Below are 10,765 nucleotides of genomic sequence, written 5' to 3'. Positions count from 1 at the left end.
TCAGATCCACTCACTCACTGCGCATGTTCGTGCAGTTCAAGATGGCGGCCACAGAACAGTTTACGAAGCCAGCGTCAGCTAAAAATAAAAATAAAGTCCTAAACACGGACCCTGAGTCTGACAAAAACACTGTCACAAACACTCACGCAGGTAGTGCTCGAGGCCCAGGTGAGTCTACCTCAGAGCGGGAACATTCAGCGCTGTATACGGAGACTAGCCACCTGGAGCTAACCCGTTAGCCACACATGCTAACAGTTTGTTTACATTATTCAGCTGATCTACGGCAGAATCACGTTTACAGAATTGTACCTGATACTCAGCCTTTACTGAGAAATGACTATACCAACTATAATTTTACTAATCAATGGTCCTGCATTGGTGAATAGTATGTTTGATGCTGGACATTAATTTATAAAATAAAATTTAAAAAAAAACGGAATAGATGCATTTTGGAGCTTAATTCAATATGGGAGACCGTTTAGGAAAAAACACATTAAAAATGAAAGAATACCCATTACACATGTGAAAAAACGCAACAAAAATCACAGGTTTATACATTAGATGGCGCACTTGTACATTGTTTGTGTTTGAAACACGTTCAAATACACTGCCTACACAATAATAAAGAGCAAAATGTATAGAAAATGTTTAGAATTAAAAATGCATTTTTATTTATTTTTTTACATTGAAAATCTTGAAAATGCTGGTCAGGTTTTTTCACATCGAAAATGAATGTGTTTTTTCTTTTTCTTTTTTCAAAGTTCACCTCAGATCTTTATTTTTTATTTTTATTTATTTTTTACAAAGAGGTTGGTGCAACCGGAAGTTGATTGTTGTGACCGGAAGGTACCTGCTGTTGCCGGTGTTAAGGATCAACCTGGGCGGGGTTATTTTGGGTTTGTTTATCGGCGTGTCTCAGGACAGTCTTGTGGACATCCTTATATGTCCATTAGATGGCGCTATGAACCTCAATAGGCTCACCTCAAACAGATGCACCTTCACGTAGGCTATGATAAATGACATTTAAATAACAGAGGGCTTTAATTACAATAAACCGGGGATATGGCCAAACTGTCAATAATAAATCCAATTGTGAGACATACAGGCAGAAGCATCAACCATTATTTCTGTTCCTAGAGATATAGATCATCTTAATGTTGGTTAAATAGTGAAAATAAATTAAAGTTTAAAATTGGCTACGACAGGCAGCCGGTGGCTGGCTCTATGCCTGTCCACAATATTGTTTCAGTTCACGTTTCAAATTCATCAGGCATCAAAATAGGCTTATATGTCTGCCATCATACAGTGCGATTATGCTCATATTAACACTACTTCACAACTAATGCAATCCCGATTAAGACGACGAAAAGACAGTGAGTTTGTTCTTTCTTGTTCTTTATTGTTCACTGGACGTCCGAAAGGTGCATTGTTGTCAGGCATGGACACAGCCAACCTCACCTCCACGAAGCCCCATGGAAATACCAGCCAAAAGTTTATTTTTAAATGTCATTTATCATAGCCTACGTGAAGGTGCATCTGTTTGAGGTGAGCCTATTGAGGTTCATAGCGCCATCTAATGGACATATAAGGATGTCCACAAGACTGTCCTTTTTTTTTTTTTTTTGTTTTTTTTTTTTTTTATTTACAGAAAACTCTCGTTGGGAGATAAAAAAAATGCAGAACATATAAAATTAAAATAAAACATTTCTACAAGAAAGTAGAAAACAAAAATTAAAATAGATAAAATAAATTATAAAATAAATTAAGCGAAGGCACTTCAGTTCAAACCCAAAATAACCCCGCCCAGGTTGATCCTCAACACCGGCAACAGCAGGTACCTTCCGGTCACAACAATCAACTTCCGGTTGCACCAACCTCTTTTTTTTTTTTTTTTTAAATGTAAAAAATAAATAAAAATAAAAAATAAAGATCTGAGGTGAACTTTGAAAGAAAAAAAAAAAAACATATTCATTTTCGATGTGAAAAAACCTGACCAGCTTTTTCAAGATTTTCTGTGTAAAAAAATAAATAAAAATGCATTTTTAATTCTAAACATTTTCTATACATTTTGCTCTTCATTGAACGTGTTTCAAACACAAACAATGTACAAGTGCGCCATCTAATGTATAAACCTGTGATTTTTGTTGTGTTTTTTCACATGTGTAATGGGTATTCTTTCATTTTCAATGTGTTTTTTCCTAAACGGCCTCCCATAATACAAGCTTCCACTCAATCTTTTTTTTGTTTTTTTTTTGTTTTTTTTAATTCAAATACAAACAAAAAAGGTACAGCGTAAAGACCTCACTATGTACAGTGCACATAATACAGAATATATATATATATATATATATATATATATATATATATATATATATATATATATATATATATATATATATATATATATATATATATATTTAAAAGAACATGGGGCAGGTTATATAAAAATAAAAATAAAAAATAAAAAAAATATGTAAAAGGGCATTTCATTCTATAAGATTGTCTATAAAAGAAGCCAGTTTTTCTGCATTTTGGGTGTTGATCAATATTAGAGATTTATAAAAAAGTTTCAGCTCATTCCTCCAATGAGTGATGTTAGGTTTTGTCTTGAAAAAACGACATTTATGTATATAATGTTTGCTTAACAAAATAATATTATTAAGACCAAAATCATTATGATTATTGCGAAAAATACCATATTTTATATCATTAATTGTTAGGTTGATAATCTGAGTTCCTTTAGAGACAATCCATTGTTGAAGGTCCAGCCAAAACCTTTGGACAACTTCACACAAACAAAAAAGATGATCTAAATCTTCTGGTTCACTTTCACAAAAGCTACAGTTTCCTACATCCATTTTAAATCTCTGTTTTAAAAAACTACTAGTTGGATAGATCCTATTGATTATTTTAAATTGAATTTCTTTCATCTTTGGCGGGACTGGGAATTTTAAATATTTACATCTAATCTTTTTTACAATCTCCTTTCCAAAGTCTTTAAGAATATAATCTCTTTTGAGAGAGCTCGTTTGACAGTTAAGTAGACAGTTTCTTATATGTTTGTTGTTACATTTGTAATTCTGAAAATCAATACCATTAATGTAAAGTTGTCTTAAGGTAGGAGAGACTTTTGAATATATTATATCCTGCTTAATCATAGCTACAAGTGATATTGGGAGAGCTTTCACAATCTGTTTGAACTTATTCTGGGTGCATCTAATTTGAAATTTGTCACAGAAATCATTATGTTGTAAAATATTTCCTTCTTCATCCATTAAGTGGGCAATAGCCCAGACACCTTTAGAGAACCATTCTGAAATGAAAATAGACTTTCTATTCACCAATATATACCTATTATTCCACACTGGTGTATTGTGTGGTGTGAAATTGTGCTTGAATATAAGTTTCCAGTATAAAAGAACCTGTTGGTGAAAATCTGAAAAGCTTCCACTCAATCATTGAAATAAAATCACAGGTTAAGGGGGCTGGAAGCAAGTTCGCCATTTTATACTCACTACTGCCACCTCTGGCCATATATGTAACTGCACCTTCTATGTTAAGCTCGTGCATGACGGCAATTCGGGCCGAAGTGACACATTTTTGAGTGACCGTCCAGGATTTTAGAGGCAGTTGTGGTGAACAGGTCTGAGCTCATTCTACACATTAGGACATGGCTGGAACATGTAGGTGGAGGAAAATACTTAATTTTAACATTTTTAAACTCCTTATAGTCCCTTTAATGAGTGAAAAGTCCTGATCAAATGTAATTCCGAATTTTTTATTTCAGAAAAACTAGTTGCGTATTTAGAGAAAAAGTAGTTATGGGCAGTGTATTATGCCTGGCAGCACAGTAAGAGGAATTCAAGCTTCAGAGCTAACTGAAGATTATCACCAATGCCACATCTGAGGAGCAGGCAATTAAAAAGGGTGAGCATTTTCAGTTGTGCGCCCTTCTTAAATGTGCATATAATAATATCTTGTAATGTCCCGTGTCTACATTTTGACACATGCAGGGCCTGAGGAGTAACTGCTGAGTTTTTCAGTTAAATTGAATAGTAATTCTGTGTTTTCTCACCAGACTGACTTCTTGTTGTTGTTAAATGTTGATCATTTTGTGTTCTGTCTAGAATGGGAGGAACAGATGTTGAAGCGTGTCCTGACGGACTCCTGCTGTTACGTGTGCGATGCCGTGTTGGTCCACGAGTCTCAGCGGAGCTCACATTATCAGGTCAGGCATCTTGCACTGAGGCTAAGGGCTGTAAAATTGGCTTCTTAAAGGGATATTTCAGGATTTTTGACATAGGGCCTAATTTCCCAGTTATCCAGAGTGTTGCTGATTTCTGGAGATTTTTTTTTGTAATTCGAGCAATTCTTAGATTTGAAGAGTTTCGTGGCGCTAGGCTAGTGCAAGGCTAGCGCATTTCTAGGATATCAGCTAGCCTGCATTAACTAATGATATAAATGTCTGTGTCGATAGAGTAGTTTTAACCATTTTGCATTTAAAAGAACTTATATTTGAGCAGCATCAGCTTTGTGGTTGTATTCACCTTATTCCGCCCCGCCCACTTTTGCCACTTTTTGCTTTGTCTCGGCACTTCCGTTGTACAGACACTTCCGGTCGAGCGCAAAGCCCGTTCATTTAAACGGAGAACGAGGGAAAATATTCTCCGCTCAAATCTGATGTTAAGTCGATTGATTTGTGTAAAATGGCCAATGTTCATTTGCACCGACATGTCAACACTGCAGCGTTTGTCTGCGTGACCGAAAAACGGCTTTGTTTTCGTGTAGTGACTGATTTTATGCGGACTTCTCCAGTCCGGTGTTAACAAATAGGAGAAAAGGGGCGGGCACAATTAATGGCGGCGCCCACGTGAGCCTCCGGAATAAGGTGAATAAGCTACGCAGTGGCGGAGTGATCTGCTAGAGTTATATTCCAAAAATTATTCTATCAACACAAACATTTATATTTTATATTGGTGTTATAAGTGATTTGCCTCATGTGCACTGTGGAGTGTGTCAGACTGTTTTTAATGCAGACCATGGAAATGCGCCAGCCTAGCACCAGCCTAGCACCACAGAACTCTTCAAATATAAGAACTGCATGAATTACACAAAAAAAATATCTCCAGAAATCAGCAACACTCTGGATAAATAGGAAATGAGGCCCTATGTCAAAACTCCTGAACTATCCCTTTACACATCTGAGCATGGTGTAATACCCATCTTCATTTTAAACAACAGTGCGTCTGTGCACGCCGCTGACAAAACTATAACTTATCTGACCCAAACTGCACTCACAAGACAACATTACAGGAGCTTGTGCTGTAACTACTATTTATACGTAGAAGCAGGGCTGGACTGGCAGAAAAAATCGGCCCGGGACTTTTGGGTCAAGACCGGCCCTCTAAAAAAAAACAGTCATGTTCAATGCAATAGTCGAGGTGATGAGCAAAACAATAAGCCCTTGGCTTGAACTAAAACAGTATAAGCTGCAAATCGAGGACAATAGTTGCATATTGTTTCTGCTGAATTCAAGCTCACACCTCATAGCACTCAACACTTTAATCTTGTCATTTATAACTTGAAGGAATTTTTGTAAAATGACTTAACAATTTTAAAATGCGCGTTCCGTTAATGAAGTTCCACTCGCGACTGCAACACAAATAAACTTCTCAAAACCAACCAAGTGATCAAACTGTAGATGAAGATGAAATGGTAAAACTCACCACAGGGTCAGAGAGGTGAGGTGCGAGAACAGAAGTCCCAAAAAGGCCAAACATTGTAAATCCTTTTAATGGAAACAAGATTCACAAACTGCGCTGACGACGAGGGGCAAGACGGAGTCACCTGACAACTCCCAGCATGCACTTCTTTGCAAACATTTGTCTAAAATGTATAAAAAATAGAGGTCTAAGGTTCTGTGGGTCCTGGAGGGAGTTACAATAAACTATTTCCTCTTATATTCACAATGTGAGGGGCATGAGTGTTATGTCCCAGAGGCCCATTGCTCATTATACGAGATTATCTGTGAACCATGACTCAAGAAAGCGCCACCAGAAGGGTATAAAAGGCGTCACACCCCTCTAGTGGAGGAGTTGTGTAATTGCATAAGTGTAATGATAGAGCTTCTGATGGCTTTTCCGTTAATTGTGGGCCGGTGTAAAGTAAAACGGGCCTTATCTCGGTCTGACCGGCCCAAAAGTACGTCGGCCCATCAGGAAAACTCCCGAATCTCCCGATGGCCAGTCCAGCCCTGCGTAGAAGCAATGCAAACGTGCGTTTATGTTGAAAAAGAGAGATTAATCACACCTTTAAGTCTCCTACTCCCTCACTCCTCCATCTGCTCCATATAATCCAAATAAAGCGGTAGTTCTCTTTTTCCATCATCGTCCCTGTTCTCAAATGTCCTCCAGGTCAGACGTCTCCGTGTGACACTTGTCTCTGTTTCGCCGCAATGTAAACACGAACCATGTGCTTTATTGTGAAATGTGCTGCCCCCATGGTTCCGTGTCAGACTTCCTCTCAGCCCGTTTCATTTCTTCAACTTTAGCAGAGCTTCTCGTCTTATTTATCCTGAAAAGAAACGTAATGAAACAGAGAAAGGCACAGCGGGTCCATGAGCTGCTGCGCCTGATGTTACACTTTTGCTTTCAGTCTTCATATGTTTCACTAGAGCTGCAGACAGAGATTTTTCAAAAAATAGAAATAGCCGTGCATAAGTATTCATACAGCATTTTTCTGAGTGCATTAAATTGCCTTTATAACATTCCTAATGACCCCTCCTAGAACCGCCACCTTAACGTGGTGGAGGGGTTTGAGCACCCGAATGATCCTGGAGCTCTGTTGTCCGGGGCTTCGTGCCCCTGTAGGGTCTCCCATGGCAAACCGGTCCTAGGTGACGGGTCAGACAAAGAGCTGTTCAGAAGCCCCTTATGAGAGGCCGTCCTCCTGTGGACCCACCACCTGCAGGAGGAGCCATAAGGGGCCACGACCCGGCTACGGACAAGTGGAAGAAGATGGATGGATGGATGGATGGACGGACGGACGGACATTCCTAATGACTGCAGAATGTTCACACCTTGCCCTAACCATTAAACACGGGCCACCTGTGTGTAATTTACTCTCAGAATAATTACAGCTGTTCTGTGAGGGCCTTAGAGCTGTGGTCACTAAACAACATCATGAAGGTCAAGGAGCACCAGAGAGGTCAGGGATAAAGCTGTGGAGAAGTTTAAAGCAGCGTTTAGTTATTCAAAGATTTCCCAAGATTTGAACATCTGACGGGGCACTGTTCAATCCATCATTCGGAAATGCCAAAGGTCACCAGAGGCTGTAGGTGTTAAAGAAATCGGTCTCTTTCAATGTTTACAACATTCTTAATGTTTCATTCATGTGAGAGGTTGGTTCTGTAATGCACTTGTGTAAAGAACTGTGACCACAGCCAGTGAGCAGTTCGGTCCCTCTGCAGAGCCTGGAGAAGAGTCTTCAGGCAGACTGCACAGGTCGTTTGAGAGCATCCTTCTCACTGCGGCTCTCGGGCAGAAGGTGCTCTTCCCTCTCAGTAGTAAGTTTAGTTATGCTATACCGACGACAGTCTCTAGGCACTGTGCGCCTCCATGTGCAGCTTGTGTTGTTTGTATAAACATATAGTATGAACATACTGTAGGCAATAATGCTGCAAACACATTTGTCGTCGAGGAACGAATGAAGTCTCTGTCTGTGTCCAGGGGACGAAACATGTGCTGAAGCTGCAGTTGTACCTGCAGAAGCTGAGGGAGCAGACGACAGAGCGCCCCCCAGTGGACGGTCAGAGGTTCTGTTCCTTCTGTAACATGGTGTTCAGCTCTGCCATTGTTGCCAAGTCTCTCTACGACGGGAAAGTCCACCGCAAAAACCTGCGGAGCGCGGCCACGCCCCTAACTGTGAGCACAACAGTAGTACTACATTAATACCTGTGAAGTCGTAGTACTTCAGTACTACAGTACAAGTACAGATACTACTGGTCAAATATTACTCCAATAAAAGCAAAAGTTGCTCTGTCAGATTATTCCATAAGTGAAAGTATTTGCTGTTGAAAATACAGGAGTATTTAAAGTATTTAGTTCAAATCTGTTTCAATAAAAAGTGGTAGGAACAATCACTGTGATTGTTGAATGTGCCTAATTTCCCTTCTTCCTTGTTGTGAGTCAGGGGCATTGACAGTACATCTGCACAGCGCCACCTACTGTTCATAGAGATTGCATTATTAGGCTTTTCACATGAACCAAACATGTAAAAAGTTCTCAACACAAATACTACTCAAGTAAAGTACTGGAGTACATTTACTTAGTTACTGACACCTCTGAGTAATACAACACTGCAGGTGACTGAGGCTGGTCCAAAACAAGGACATTTGTGAAGTTAAGTACTTTTGTTTCTGAGTGAATCATAAGAGGCTTTTCATGCCTGTCCATTACCTGTTTATCATGATGCCATTGACTAGCTGAACGTTAAAGTTGGTTTTCACTGTTTTATTCATTCCCAATTTTGCCTGCAGAGGGCGCTGCAGGCCAATTCAAACTCCTGTCCTGACCGACCTTACAAAACCTTTCTTTTTTTATGTAAAAACACAAAAGAGAAGATTATCAGGCACAGTTCGACCTCAGACACAAACCTTTTCTGTTCCAGCGGAGAACACTCCCACATTCACACTGGACTCCTCCTCTGCCCCCTCCTCCTCTGCACCTGCCCCCACCTCCTCTGCTCTCTGCTCCTCCTCTGCACCCCCTGGTCCAGAGGATGACCCAGAGCGGCTGTGCTCTCTGTGCGGCACCTCCTTCACCCTCAGACAGATGGCGCTGCAGCACTACAGCGGCAGGAGGCACCAGAGGAACCTGCGGCGCCGGAGCACGGTGTCAGGTCCGACATATTTCAACATTTATAATAATCATAATAAACCCATAGCTGGAGAAAGGTCAGAAATATAATGATTTACCGCTTATAATAATCGTTGGGGGAAACACTTTACAAAAGTAACAAGTTACAGAAACAAATTGTTTGTTAATTATCCCCATTGCTTTATCTTATCTTTATACCATGGTCTGGGTGAATACTGGATTCTGATTGGCTGGTGCATTATTTTGGTATAACCGCACACGTAGTCCGGTAGTTAAATCACTGGGATATCACTCCGCTGTGGCGTCGCCATAGCAACGCATGACACAGCTGAATCAGATAAAGGCGTAATTAGTGACTGACAGGAACGTATGAGATGGATTTTGTGGTAATTACAAAGTTTTTGGCCAAAACAAAATGTTTGATAAATGTTTGTAGAGGAGAGTGAGCAGCTAGGTTAGCTACTGTTAATAACATATGAGCTTTACATTTCTATTGAAAACGGTTAAAGCTATTCATCATTTTCAGGCGTACATAAAATGATCCTGCATTGAAGCATATTTGTCTGGATTAGTAAAGTCACATCCCCGTGAACTGCTACCTTAACATGGTGGGGTTGTTTGAGTGCCCGAATGATCCAAGGAGCTATGTTGTCCGGGGCTTTATGCCCCTGGTAGGGTCTCCCATGGCAAACAGGTCCGAGGTGACGGGTCAGACGAAGAGCAGTTCAGAAGACTCTTATGGACGTACACTATACAAGGACCGTGACGTCGCCCGGCATGGCACAGCCGGGGCCCCACCCTGGAGCCAGACCTGGGGTTGGGGCCCAAACGCGGGTGTCTGGTGGCCGGGCCTCTGCCCACGGGGACGACGTGGGCCCGCCCTCCTGTGGACCCACCACCCGCAGAGGGATCCGTAGGGGTCGGGTGCGAAGAGGACTGGGTGGCAGTCAGAGGCAGGTGCCTCGACAACCTGGTCCACATGCACAGCTTCTGGCGTTCGGGACCGTTGTCTCGGCCTACGGGCCCAACATCGGTGCAGAGTACCCGGCCTTCTTGGAGTCCCTGGGAGGGGCGCTAGATGGTGCTCCGACTGGGGACTCCATTGTTCTACTGGGGGACTTCAACGCCCATGTGGGTAACGACAGTGAGACCTGGGAGGGAGTGATTGGGAGGAACGGCCTCCCCGATCTGAACCCGAGTGGTGTTCTGTTATTGGACTTCTGTGCTAGTCGCAGTTTGTCCATAACGAACACCATGTTCGAGCACAAGGGTGTCCATAAGTGCACGTGGCACCAGGACACCCTAGGCAGGAGGTCGATGATCGACTTTGTAGTTGTGTCGTCTGACCTCCGGCCGCGTGTCTCGGACACTCGGGTGAAGAGAGGGGCTGAGCTGTCAACCGATCACCACCTGGTGGTGAGCTGGATCCGCTGGCAGGGGAGGAAGCCGGTCAGACCTGGCAGGACCAAGCATGTGATGAGGGTCTGCTGGGAACGTCTGGCGGATCCCTCTGTCAGTGGGGTCTTCAACTCCCACCTCCGGAAGAGCTTCACCCAGATTCCGAGGGAGGCTGGGGACATGGAGTCCGAGTGGACCATGTTCTCCTCCTCCATTGTCGATGCGGCTGCTCGTAGTTGTGGCCGTAAGGTCTCTGGTGCCTGTCGCGGCGGCAATCCCCGAACCCGGTGGTGGCGCCCGGAAGTAAGGGATGCCGTCAAACTGAAGAAGGAGTCCTACCTGGCCTTGTTGGCTTGTGGGACTCCTGAGGCAGCTGAGAGGTACCGGCAGGCCAAGCGTGCTGCAGCTCGTGCGGTCGCGGAGGCTAAAACTCAGGTCTGGGAGGAGTTCGGAGAAGCCATGGAGGAAGACTATCGGTCGGCCTCGAAGAG

General features: G+C 42.3%; 1 protein-coding gene across 1 annotated transcript; it reads left to right on the top strand.

Annotated features, from left to right (window-relative positions):
* Nucleotides 1-30: 30 nt before the first annotated feature.
* LOC306982477 (zinc finger matrin-type protein 1-like) lies at nt 31-8,966 on the top strand (the record flags this gene model as incomplete). The annotated part of the gene is made up of 5 exons (XM_079582413.1): nt 31-168; nt 4,128-4,228; nt 7,728-7,926; nt 8,668-8,898; nt 8,944-8,966. The coding sequence occupies exons 1-5, from the start codon at nt 42-44 to the stop codon at nt 8,964-8,966; spliced, it is 681 nt and encodes a 226-aa protein (XP_079438539.1). The 5' UTR covers nt 31-41.
* Nucleotides 8,967-10,765: the final 1,799 nt, after the last annotated feature.

This window comes from Gobius niger, assembly GCF_951799975.1.
Source record: "Gobius niger genome assembly, chromosome: 24".
NCBI lineage: Eukaryota > Metazoa > Chordata > Actinopteri > Gobiiformes > Gobiidae > Gobius > Gobius niger.
Note: the sequence above shows the minus strand (reverse complement) of the source record. Positions and strands in the feature narration are given on the sequence as shown.